Source organism: Neolamprologus brichardi, chromosome 13 (genome assembly GCF_056152115.1).
Source record: "Neolamprologus brichardi isolate AB-2024 chromosome 13, ASM5615211v1, whole genome shotgun sequence".
Classification (NCBI taxonomy): Eukaryota; Metazoa; Chordata; class Actinopteri; order Cichliformes; family Cichlidae; genus Neolamprologus; species Neolamprologus brichardi.
In genome coordinates, this window is record NC_142116.1 from 27,473,818 (window position 1) to 27,487,702 (window position 13,885).

The 13,885-nt window shown below is 39.3% G+C and overlaps 1 protein-coding gene across 2 annotated transcripts in view; it reads right to left on the minus strand.

The window, feature by feature from the left end:
* Positions 1–13,885, minus strand: part of b3gat2 (beta-1,3-glucuronyltransferase 2 (glucuronosyltransferase S)) — a 68,020-nt gene that overhangs the window by 6,074 nt on the left and 48,061 nt on the right. For both annotated transcript variants that reach the window (XR_015719929.1, XM_035915447.2), the window contains exon 3: positions 10,552–10,700. Coding sequence is in view for 1 of the 2 variants with exons in the window: in XM_035915447.2 (XP_035771340.1) it covers positions 10,552–10,700 (149 nt within the window). In the remaining variant the exon portion in view is untranslated. The remainder of the gene's footprint in view (positions 1–10,551; positions 10,701–13,885) is intronic.

Sequence of the window (13,885 nt, forward strand, 5' to 3'; positions counted from 1 at the left end):
CAGAGCTCTTCAGATCACAATTGGAGCAAAGCGGAGGCTGTGATGTCACCCATTGGTTTTGGATTTAACAGTAGTGTTTGGCTGCCATCATGTTAGATGGAGTTTGATTAAAAGTTGGATGCTAACTTATCATACTTAAGTAGCATGCTGCATAAATAAAGTGCACAGGTGCATCATGCAGACACACAAACCTGCTTGTCTTTAGCCTTCTGGATTTTCCTTTAACTCTTTAAATCTATTTTAAATCTATTCAGTTCAGTTTAAATCTATTCAGTTATGTTTTATTGAGCTTGATATTTGTATTTAGCTCATCTTACTTTTGTACTTTGACGTTGTGTTTTAGATTACTCTTCAAGTTTTTGTATTCAGGTTTATTTGTTGTGTCTTTTTTCTTGAGCTCTTCGTTTTTGTTAGTATTGGGTTGTGGTTTGATTCTACTTTGTATCCTTTTATGTCATTTTAGAGTTTTTGGTTCTTGTTATCAGCCTTGCAGATTGCCTGGGCTGCTGGAGGCTTCCCGTGATTGAGTGCTTCTTCTTCACTCACTTCTTTTCACTCTGTATGTGTGTATACACCACTTTGCATTTAATCATTAGTTATTATTCATCTCTGGCACTCTTTTGTCCTGTCTTCCTCCTCTTGCCCTGAACCGGTTACTTATATGGCTGCCCCTCACTGAGCCTGGTTGTGCTGCAGGTTTCTTCCTATTAAAAGGAGGTTTTTTTCTTCCCACTGTCACCAAGGGCTTTCTCGTGTGTGTTGACTGATTGGTGGGGTTTTCTCTGTATTATTGTAGGGACTTTACATTATTCCACTCTAAAAAGCGCCTCAAGGTGACTGTTGTTGTGATTTGATAAAAATATAAATAAAACTGAACTGATGTGAAATTTAGGTTCTAGCTTTGGCCTTAGTGTTTTCTCCCTGTGCTCATGTTTAGTTCAGCGTGTCTTGTTTTCATTTCAAAGTTTCCGCTTAGGTTTTGTTTTCTTTTACTTAGACTTTGAATTACACCTTTTATTTCCTCATTATTCTATTGTGTTGTTTCCTTATTGAGCCTCTGGTTTCTGTTTGCTTTGTGCTTTTCAAGGAATAAATTCAATATTTTGGTGTTTCCCAGTTTCTTGAATTTATAGATTGGTGTCATTGTCCCTCCTCTATCTCATTCTGTGTTTGTTTTATTTTTGTTTTTTTAACCTCACTTCTTTTTTATTTCTGTGTCCTGTCCTGTACATGCACATCTCATTTACCCCCTGCATTCAATTCCCTTTCAGTTTGTGTATAAATAGTCATTCCTTCATTCACTGTTTCATCATCCACATGTGCTGCGTATCCCCAACAACGTTTTAGTTTCATATTCCAAGTGATTTTCAGGCTTTTAAATTCCCTGCTAATTTTTGTCTTGATGCATGCTCAATCTTCCAGGTAATAAAGTTCTGAAAGTCAGAAAGGAAGCTATATCCACGTAGATGAGTGACAATATGTCTTCTCCCAAGGCGAGGGCCAGCATGGCGAGCCAGATGGCTGGCTTACTGTTCCTCCCATTTACATGAATTAAGAGTTAGCACTTTGTGTGTCTTCCAATCAGCACTGGGCCCCACACTCTGGTCCTTAAAAAGAACTGCTCCACATAGAAGATTGCTAAGTAATGGACTAATAATGCACTGGAATTTCAAACTTCTTGGATTGCTCATACCACAAAAGGCACCAACACAGGGGAAAGGTCCAGTTCAATGACTATTTAGTGGATGTGAGCTGCCTCTATTCAGACTCCTATCAAAGTGGCCAAGCCCCTAAATCCAACATCCAGTTAAATAAACACACATTTCTTTAAGTGCCATCTCTCCTGATGTCTTATGTGCTAATTATTGCTCCTTCAAACAGGAGCTTTTGCTCTTCGTATCCAACAGTGACACAAATTTTTAAGAAAAAGGGTTCCAGCCACCAACGACACTTTTAAATACCTCTGTGATGTCAGTAGTTTTGAACAAAACAGTATTTCAGAACCTGCTGTACAGAAAGGACACAGCTTTGATTTACCTGATATGGATCAGACCAATTTAGGTTTTTTTTTTTTTTTTTTTTTACTGGGTCACTTCTGCTAACAATGATTTTAATTTCCTTCAGACTCCCTGTGACAAAAGTCTAGGAAGGGAGCACTAGAGTGAAGTAGAGTCAGATTGAAAAGATAATCACGGCACTGCAAGGAAAAAGTGAGAACTCATTTTGGATTCAGCACCCTACTGCAGATGGATTAAAGTAAGGCTGCTTTTTATAAAAGTCCCTATGAATAAAAAGAAGCATGTCAGTTTTGCAACTCAATTTGCAACTTAGCAACATGGAGTGTATTCAAATGAATCTGAAATTATGTTTTATTTCTCTCTTCTCTGTAATATTCACACTGCTGGCCAAAATGGCCAAGAAATTTCAAATAATCATGTCAGCCTTTGTAAATATAATCCAGACCCAGAGCGAAGAACTCAGACTTCAGGCTGCTCTAAAGACTCAGTTTCTGACATGTTTTTTGCACTTTAAGCTCTGTGTGATGCCAACGACAGGGGATATCGCTAATGGGGTCATCTCACGCATAAAGCCCCATGTACCTGCTGTTTAAACATCCAATAAGAAGAGCCCTGCCTAAAAGAGAGATGGAAAGCAGCCAAAACGGCTCGATTCAGCTGCTTTTAAGAATCATGCACAAAAAAAAAAGCTGTTCAATTTTAAGTCTAAGAATAAAATATGTGAAGATGGAAATGAGCATCATCAGTTTCGTCTAATGGTTTAAACTTCATTTAAACTTAAATCAAATCTGCTTAGCAGTGATTCCAGATCTTTGGAGAGCATTTACCTGATTGTCACGACTTGGGATTTTATTTATTAAGACCTTTTCTCACTTGCTGCTTCCAGTGTCTATAACCTTCTCCAGGCTCGGTTCTTACATTCAATTGAATCTGAAATATCTCTCACTCGACAGAAAGGAAAAATGCATTCCTAATTTGTAAATGCACTCAAGATGCTTTAAGGATTGTGTCACCAAAAACCAGACCAAGAAGTGGTCAGAGATGTGTTTAGCCACATTAATGCCACTAAAATTAAGTTTGGCAGAAAGCTGAGAGCCATTTCTAATAAAATAGACAGCAGTGCAGTCTTTCACCCCAGAGCTCCCTGCGTCGCCTGTCATCCTGTCTTCTTTCTTTTTTTAAATCTTCCTCAATCAATCTATGTATCCTCTTTTCTCTGCATAGGCTTTTACCCTCCTCATCCTTTCTCTCTCCTCGAGCTCCTTTCCCTCTTGTGCTATCATCTGTCTCCATCTGTTCCCGCCATCCCCCCTCCTTTCTTGTCCTGTCACTGCTGTCTGTTGCCGTTACTCTCTCGATCTAACAACATTACAGCTCCTGACAGTCGTCTCCAGATACTGACCCAGCCGTCAGATGAGCGTTTCTGGCCTACATTGTCAAGGTCGACGTTCAGGTTCTATGGTCTGATCCCAGATACCGTCCTCAAAGTGCCCAGAGCTGGAGTTAGGGTGTGTCTGCTGGTAAAAGTATTAATATCTTCCAGTAATATGGATAATAATAAACCAGTTCAGACCAGTCTTAACCAATAAAACCAAGAACAAGGTGTAGATCCAAAATGATTACAGTTCATACTAAAAACAGGGTGTGCTTCTCACTCAGATGCATTACTTCCTCACAAAGCCAAACTGAATTTTTAAACACCAAGATACTGACAGTTTATCTGTGGAAAAGCTAAAGCTACGAGTTGCCACACAGCAGCCAAGAAGCATAAAGGATTTAGTTTTTTGTAAAGAGAGGTGGCCAAAGTCTCTCCTGAGACATGTGCAAACCCAATAAGAAAAACACGGGTTTTTCCAACTGTAAAACCGTTCCTGTTTTGGGGTTGTCACCCCGCGAGGACACCAAACCAGCTGAAACTGATTAACAGCCCCCTCTGCTACTTAATGTTGACACTCGCTGTGGCTCTATGTGTCCGTGAGATTTCATGTGCAGGTAGATACATTTGTCAAAACTAATTGTCTCGAGTATTTGTGCGAAGCCAACAGGTCATTCCTGCTATATTTGTACCTTTTACTCCTCATGCAACTCTAAAAGGCAAAAAAACAGCTAGCTGCTGTTTAAACCTCTATTTACGAGGAGTAGCCAATTAAACGAAACCTGGAGAGAGACGGGCCTTTCAGAATCATGCAAAGTTGCTTTAGTGAAATCTAATGAGCAGAACAGGAACTTAATTTGTATGATAAAGTGACAGATCCTGATAAAAATCATGACCAAAACTGAAGCAAAATTGAAAGCTACACTGCTCAACAGTGAAGAGGAGTGTAGCTACTGTGTAACTGATTGTTATGACTTGGAATTTTATTCCATAAGACCTTTCGACATTTGTTGTTTCCACAGTTTCACCTCAAGCTAAAAAAGGCAACATTTTTCTTTATATTATACTTATGTGCTTAATATTCAACTTTTTAAGATGTAGCAGTGTAAAAAGTTTGTGCAAAGATTTATGTCAGTCTAGTTTTTTTTGTTTTGTTTTTTAAAGTCAAACTGCATGTTTACAAATACTTTTGATTAGAAACTGTATTACCCAGTAAGTTTTTACCTTTTACTTTTTGATTTTTAGCACTAGGTATTATTTATATACTTAAACTAAACATGATTTAGATTCCAGTCTTTGTTGTTGCCTTGTCGTTTTTTACTGATGTGTCTATATGACAGATGTGACAGTGTGTGAGACGCGCTGCGTTCTGCACTGCCTGAGCGATGTTTCACGTTTTAGCCTCGCATGAGTGACTTTATGAGTGATGATGTCACATCCCTTTGCTATTGTAACGCTGACGTGATAAATGCTGATACCACATCGTCCTTTCTGGGCTGCTCTAGCTGATGACTGATGATGTCACAGGCTGCTAATAACCTGTATTAATATCAGCGGCAGGGCGCCTCCATTAGTGTAATGGGGTTGATAATGATGATGATAGTTTCAACACAGAGCTGTCTGCAGCAGCCGCAGTCAGCAGTAAATGATGATCCAGCAGCTCCAGGGGATCTTTATCCTATTCCCTGCAGGAAACATTTACCCATAACCCGTCAGGGACTTGGACCCAACACTGTGACCTGCACACACATATCCTGAATCACAATGATTAAATTCTGAATTTGCTTATTTCGGATAAAACAGCAGCTTTTGGTATTTTTTTCTGAAAATAAAAAGTACTTGAATGCAAGCGTTAAAGAAAATGAAGTTAAAGTACTCCACTGGTAAACAAGTCTTTGAGTTGTACCATCATCGGTTTGTAGCAGGAAAATCTGGGCACCGTTGTGTGTAACAAGCTGTAATGGTGAAGTGAAATAATATTAATAGAGTAAAGTGCACTAAAAGCTTACCAACAAGAGCTCCACCAAACATAATGAGAGCGAGAGTGGGTGAGAGGAAAGCCAACAGGGAGGCATCATCATCATCTGAGCTTTAGTTGTGTAACACTTGTGATCAAAGTTTGTCATCAAATCAAAACTATTTCAGCATTCATGAAGAGATGTTATTATTGCTGGTGTGAAACTCCAAAATGCTGAGACCCCTGTGCTGTGATTCCTCCGTGTACTCTCACTAACACCTGTGTGCTAATGTGTGGCGTAATTAACAAAGAAAACTGTTATTTAAACTGATCGGATAATGTGACAATAGAGATCAGTTGACTACATCATCCTATTGTCATAATATCAGATTGACTGATTATTTATTATTTATTTATTATAGCCAGTCCACACATCGGTGCATCAGTATTTCTCTCTCCAGCAGTCTTCTTACGCCAAGCCTTTATTTTTACCCTGTGAAATTCACATTAGTCATTTTTAAAAGTAATGCAACAGTCGACGTAAATACTTCCTGTAAAAAGTAATTTACAATTTTTTTCTCAAAATTATCTGCTTTTACACTTAACTGCAGGTTAAAAATCTTAACCTGAGTGTGTGCATATTTCCTCTAGCAGTGGGATTATTCATATCCCGAGTAACCTGGGATCCAATAGAAACACAATATGTTGCCCACAATACCAAAGTTGTTTTTTTTAATAACAATAATAATAATAACGATGTCGATATAATGAGATACTTGATACACTGCAATGCAATCATCAGAGATTAGGGATGGGAACTGAGAACTGGTTCTCGTAGATTGGTTCCCAGTAGTCAATTCCTTGGAATTGTTAGTCTGCCTGCCTTTCGATCCTGCACTCAAACTATAATCAGCTGATTTCAGTACGCGTGTCAGAGGAGGAAAATAGCTACAGTCAGGGGTGGGGGACTCCAGGCCTTGAGTGTCGGTGTCCTGCAGGTTTTAGATGTGTCCTTGATCCAACACAGCTGATTTAAATGGCTAAATTACCTCCTCAACATGTTTTGAAGTTTCAGGTGTGATTCAGGTGTGTTGACCCAGTGCGACATCTTGAGGCCTGGAGGCTGGATATGGGCATTTATTTTTATTGCACAAAAGGACGAGATAAATGGTAAAGTGGAAAACTGCATCCAGGACAGAAACAACCGGATTATGCTGCTAACACAACTTCACTTCTTTGCAAGCATCTGTCGAGATACCAGGCTAATGCTAAGCTAGCCAAGACCCCAGGGTGAATGCTGTGGATACCGACCCCAGCAGCCAGACCCTGAGGCTGCAGTCTCTATTTCTACCTGTTCACGTTTATAAAGCAGAATCGCTCTGGTTGTCGCTTTTGTTTCATCTTGTGCTGTCAGCTTTGAATTCTACAATGAGAACCCAATGACAACTGATAAGAGAATCAATAAGGAATCGAATCGATAACTGATATCAATAATGGAATCAGAATCGCTACATTCTTATCAATTCCCATCCCTATCAGCGATACAGCGTGATACCTGTGTAACTGAAAAAGATAACGCACGGCAGGATTGCTACATTGGTATTGTTTTTCCGCCCCTCATCCCCGCCCACAAAAGTTACAGACCCCTCTGTGGTTTTTGTCCCATTTTCTGAATAAACTCAGTTGATCTTGTACAAACACATGTTAGAGATGTTTTTAATTTTGTTTCTTTGTTTTGTTTATTTTTATCCAGCATTTTTCAGGTAATTGCAACACTTATGTAGTACAACATTAATATTAAGTTAATAACTCTAATATAGTCATTGAACTTAATAATGTGTTACTTACCTTTACATTCTCTATAAAACTTTTTTAAGTCAGTGATAATTACAACATGTTTTCCATCAGATTGCATAGTTTTACTCTCCTCTTTCATTTTCTGCAACAGCCTCACTGTCTTCAGCTTCAACAGCAGCAGAATTTGAAACTAATTATGTTTGTTGGGCCACACTGTGGATCCTTTTGAGGCTCCGCTGTTGACAAAAAATTAAAATAAAATCTGGCAAAGGCAATGATGTCCTCACGATGCAACTAGAATAGAATAGAATAGAATAGAATAGAATAGAATAGAATAATCCTTTAATTGTCCCACAAGGGGGAAATTTGGTTGTAACAACAGCCAAAAAGACACACATATACAAACAAACAGTACACAGGACACGGAACAGAAACATACACAATTTTTCTTACAGGACAATGGTTACTATATGTTACTAAATGTTACTAAAAGAAACATTTTAAAACAACGAAGCTTCACAAGGTAAAACTCACTGAAAATGTGATGGAGTTCAGCAAATGTCTAATTATTTTAGGAATTTAGTAAAGAATAAGAATAGACAACTCGATACATTTAAGAAATCAATTTAAACCTGAAGGTGTCGGGAGGACAAAGATCACAGGGTCACCAGAATCTTTTAAAACCTTCTCTCTGGGAAACCATAAACACCACAACCCAATTTTACAGAACAGCCAGTAGCTGTTGATGTATTGGGTACTGATGAAAGGTCCCAGTGCGCATTATCAGGATGTATTTCTCAGAAAAAATGATCAATAAACTTGACTAAAATTGATAGAGCTATAGAAGTTATTGCAAATAAATAACTCTTAAATCTGAGGATTTCTGTCACTGATCCTCAAATTCATCCACTGAAAAAACAACAAACACTGGTGTGATGGATATCCAGTGGTCACTGCTGACTGGTCTGGAGCTGAAAAGTCAAACTGGCTCTAAGGCGTTAATAAGAAAAGCACCCAAAAAACAAAACAAAGAGAGCATGTAAATGCCACTTGCAGACTACTTTTTGAAACAGCTGTAGGCATCGCACGTTGAGCTCAAGCTCATGTGTTCCTTGAAAGGTAAAAACATAATAGGATCCATTTGTCACAAAAAGTCCTTTAAGGCGCCTCTGTGATGGTTGTCAAGAGGATGAGTGGCTTCATAAAACCGGGTGCCAACAGGGGCTGTGGCGATTTGAGATGAGCTGCATCGATCTAAGCTGTCTAAGCACACAACTAGAATTGATAGCGCTATAACGCACTTTCTATTCAATTCAGGCTGTGTGTGTCTAAGTTTAGACTGTGCCACTAGCTTAAAGCATGACTCATGCTGTCAATAGCAGAGGGGGAGGGGGATACCCCATGGTTACTGCTGTGATGGCCACTATTATTATGGCTGTAGTTGTGCCCCAGACACACAAACGTGCACATGCTAGATTAAAACTGATAAATTGGATAAATAAATTGGGCTTTTATTAAGCACTAGTCTGTGTCATTCACCTCCAGTGTGCAGGTCACTGCAGTCTGATAACTCTGGCTGAATGTGGCCTATTTACAAACTGCATATTGAGATATACCATTGTTTGCTCCTGACATGTTGGCCTGTCATTCAGTTTCACAAAATGTGCACAACTGCTTAATGTTTAGACTTTAAACATTTATATAGGAGTAAAAATAAAAGTTGCTTTCCATCTTTAGTGGAGAAGAACGTAATGCATTGTGTGAGTTAGAATCCAAGTTTGCTCAGTGACCTTGAGGCTGTGTGCATATAAGAAAAAAAAGCAAAACATTAAAAAAAAAAATTTATTAGGACGGAAAGAGAAAACAGCCAGTGGGCTCCCTAAAAGTGATTGTGATTCCACCTTCTTCAAGGTGTAGAGACACACAGATACAACTGTGCAACACCAAATGCTTCATTTTTTCTTTAGCCTCTTGTGTCATTGGTGAGAACTGCATCTCTCCAGCCTTTAACAAGTCTCACAGGATGTTAAAAACACTTCTAATCAATGATTATTTGGCCCCGTTAAATTGAAATCTGCATTAAATAAATGTTAAAATTAAACAGATACAGATACTGACACACCACAGCTATATCAAATATATAGCAGTGATATTATTTGGACATTGTAGATCAGGTCCAACGTAGATTGTTGTAGATCAGGTCCAGTCTATCAGCATTCTAGCAGTTTAGTAAAGATTAAGACTAGACACCTGGTTTTTGAGACATATATCAGGGAACAATTTGAACTTGAAGGTGACGGGCCAAAAAATAAGGGTCAATATTAGGATTAATGTCTTGACTAGAAGAACTAAGAGAGGTCTTCACTGACATAAGCAAAACTCGCAGCCTTAAGTGGATAAATCCAGTTTCCCTCTCTTAGTGATATCATTTTACTTACGATGGGAGTGTGAGCTAATGGTTATGGCAGGATTTGAACTGGTTGAAAACAGCTGCGTAATTAGGTAACTACGTTGAACTGCCTTATCTAACTGAATGGACTTTTTTGGGGACCAGGAAGTTGTATAAAGAGGTTTCTTTAATACATAATCATTTGATGAATCATTTTCAATTTTTGCACGTTCTTTCAAGGCAGTGCGTAACATCAGCTCATTAACTTAAAATTGCACAAGGGGCCAGGTTTCAGGATTAAATATAATACCGATGTATAATCAGCCAAGCTTCATCCTACACTGCACAACTAATTTTGTAAAAATGTCTGAATATGGAATTAAAATTTCATCTGAACTGCATTTTCTGCATTTCATTTAAAATGTGTCTGATCAGGTTACATGTAAGTGTCTACGCATACAATATAGCAGCAAATTAGCAGGAGTAGGAGGCATCTCAGGCTTGGCAGTGCTTGGAGCCCAATACACTTTCACTGGCGTTATGCAAAACCAGAGAAATACACCTTAAGGGTAAAAATGAGTGAGTAACGTGAGCAACTGTACTGCAGCAGGCAGCTGGACTGACATAGGAACGCCTCCATTCTGCGAGAAGAAAATGTAAAATAGCAATGAAGGAAATGTATAAAAATGTTTCTGTGTGAAACAGTTCAGACCATCTACCTGTGTGTGTATTATAAAGCTCACTGCAGTCGCCAACTTCAACATGTCTACAGTTGTTGAGTTCTGGTCAAAAGTCTGATGGGATAATCGTTAGTCTTAAAAAGAACATCTTTGCTTTAAATTTGAGTATAAAGGAAATTTTCCATTTCTAGGAAAGTCCTCTTCAGCATATTTGAACATGTTTTACTGAGTGTTTCAGGTCCAAGTAGAAGGTGTTAAATTCTGTCACATCATCTCGCCTTAATGAAATTCTTTTCATTTTGTTGCAACAGACACAGACATGCCCGGTTACTGACCCGTGTGCAGTTGTTCGCCTTGGGCTCCAAGTCGGTGACCTTGGTGATCTGCTTGAGGAAGTCGGATTCCTGCATCCCCGGCTGGGAGCCTCGCCGTTTGAACTGTGCCCGCGGGTTTGCCAGGATCACCTGGAGATTCACTGCAAAACCTGAGGAAGAAGAGAAGACAAAGGTGAAGGGATGAAGACGCTAGCCAGCATGGATAAAAGGGACATTACGAGGCTGTTATAATCACAGCAGAAAATGACCAAGTTGATTAGTGCATCTAATGACTGTGATATGGCTGATATGAAATTCATTTACCACAGGGGTCTGCATTCTCTGGTGATAATTGTACTGTAGATGAGAAGGAAAATAAGTGAATGTCAGAGGGAAGAATGCTCAGGATGCCAGTGTGCTGGAGCAGAAGCAGGGATTAATGCTTGGCTTGAAACCAGATTTAATCAATCTGATTAGAAAAACTTGGTAACTGTGGGGAGAAATCGGCTGTGTGACTCCATGTAATTACAGCAGCGGGGGAAAAAAGGTATTAGCTGCCCTACAGCCAGAAATACATTTGAAGGTTGGGAAGTATTTCACATTGTGAGACAAGTTTTATATAATCTTTTCCATAACTCCACAAAATTTTTATTTTAGACTCAAATCAAACGTGACAAACTAAACAGGAAAGCTAATCCCTGCAGCTGCTGCAGTTAACCTTGTGCAGCATGTGTGTGGAGAACACGTCATTCACACATCTGATGTGTTGTTGACCCTGTAGCCACAGGTCTGAAGGTGACGTCTGTTTTGCATAATTTTTGCCTGCTTTGAGCTTCCACTGTCAGAAGAAAGTGTCGTCTGCAGTTAGTCTGTCAGCTCTCGTTACTGCCACATTAGGTACCGTTGAGTTTTTAATAACTGATGCTCTTAGAATTCATGGCTGTGGCCTCTGTGGACTTTTATTTTGAAAAAACGCATTTGCTGTAAAACAGATCTGCGCCAAAGTTACAGAGCGCTGGTATTTGGCCCTCAGCTCAGTATTTCATTTTAATGCAGGAGTTTGTCCTCGTCTTCAGGGCTAGGTGTGTCACTAGACAATGACATAAGATATTTACACCTTCATTTAATCTTGACCTAATAAGTCTGTCAGTAAGCTCGAAATATCTATGGTTATGTATTAAATGGACAAAAACACAGGACCAAAACTGACCTCTGTGCTACAGTTTAATTCAGTGATTGGGTCTGGTCCAAAGGAGTGGATTAGCTGTTTGTACACATAACACAGGCAAACCACTCTGTTGTTGCTGTAAATACTGAATATTAATTCCCAGATGAAATCCTATAATGCAAGTAGTATGGTCTCAATTTCAATCTAATTTTCTAAGCTGTGTGTTGCTTCTGGCAAATGCTTTCTTAACTTTCCACAGAAGACGAATGCGTTCTACTACTTCCTGTCTTCGATGTTATTTCCCTTTACGATGCCACTGTGCAGCCTAAAGCTATCTACTGTGCTGGTTAAAAAAAATGATTTTCTTTCTATCTGTTGTAGTAGACAGAAACAGCAATAGAAGACTGAGTGACTAAGCTAAAGTTGTTTACTTACACATGCGGACATGAAAATAGGAGCCTGTTTTAAAATTCATTACTTACTATGAACATACAAGTTAAAGAGACATTAATGGCTTGACTGCCCGTCCACTGCCACTTCCTAACTCATTTACTCCATGAAGATGAACTAAGGATGTATAACACACTGACAGTTGCTCAATTCAATTCAATTCAGTTGCCTCAAGGTGCTTTATATTGTAAGGTAGACCCTACAATAATACATAAATGGTAAATGCTAAATGGCCTGTATTTGTATAGCGCTTTACTAGTCCCTAAGGACCCCAAAGCACTTTACACATCCAGTCATCCACCTATTCACACACACAGTCACACACATACATTGATATATTGAGAAAAAACCCCAACAATCATATGACCTCCTATGAGAAAGCACTTTGGCGACAGTGGGAAGGAAAGACTCCCTTTTAACAGGAAGAACAGAGCACCATTCCTGCCCCAGTTTTAGTATTAACTCAAGTCTATTTTTGCTTTTAACTGAATTAAGTATACATTGACTTGCTCCAGAATACTCTTGAACTTTAGATTAGTTCACCTGCCCCTATGTCCCCTCACTGCTGAGCCAAATAGTCTCTCCCAAACTCAGCTACTTATCACAGACGCAGTATCTCCAAAATGAAATAAACAAGCAGAAGATCTGTTGGAGCTAAATAGAGAAGCCAGACTGATGCTAGCAGACAGGGCACACATGGAATGCCATAACCAAGTGGCTGCCAGAACATCCGTGCTGATTATGGTCTAGAAATTTCAAGGTCGAAATGGGCTTGCCATATTAATAACCAATAACCAATTGCACAGAGTTGTGCTGGACAAGCAGAGGAAGACAGCTGTAGTGATTGATGTAGCTATACCAAGTACCAAGCAACACCAGGAAGATGGAACAAGAGAAGCTTGAGAAATACCAAAGCCTGAGAGAGGAGCTAAAGAAGGAGTGTAGGGTGAAGGCAGCGGTGGTCCTCGTGGTAAACGGGCCACTCGGGGCAGTGAGTGGCTCCAGCAGATCCCAGGAGTGACATCCAACATCTCTCTCTCACTATATATATATATATATATATATACAGACAGACAGACAGACATGAAACTCAAATTCACTCTCCATAGAGAATATTGCCGCTTTGTCTGTTTTATTTATTTATTTTGTTATATCAAAGAAAAAACTTTATTCTTTTCCCAGATGTGTGTGTGTGATTGTGAGAAGAGTTCTCTGAGCATTAATTATTGCTTCAGTACTCATCTGGGAACTGTTACTGAACGGCTAGAGGGAGAGAAGTGGTGCTGACGAGAGGCGCTGACAGGAGGAGAGGAGGAGATCGTCAGGGAACAACAGGTGTCTGTTTTATCCTCATAAAAACATACGAAAGGCTCTGGCTGCTTCAATTTCCATTCAATATCACCATAAAGCTTTTAGTGACTCTGTGACTGGGGTGGGGCAGTTAGGTAGGGTGTTCTCCATATTTTGTGCACCTGTATGCACACATTCCTGTGTGCCACGTTTCCTTACTGAAGAAAGAAAACACCTGATCACCAACATCAGCCACAATGTTAAGACCTATCCTTGTTGAGCCTGTTTTCCAGCCCACATCTTTACTGGTTTATTTTACTCCCAGCACTCTTTTTTGGCGTGTCATCAGTTTGCTGTAAATCACGAGTAATAACATGAATTTGGCAAATTATTCATCTGACTTTGAAAAATACCAAAACATAGCATTTCTTTTTATTATTGGAAAAG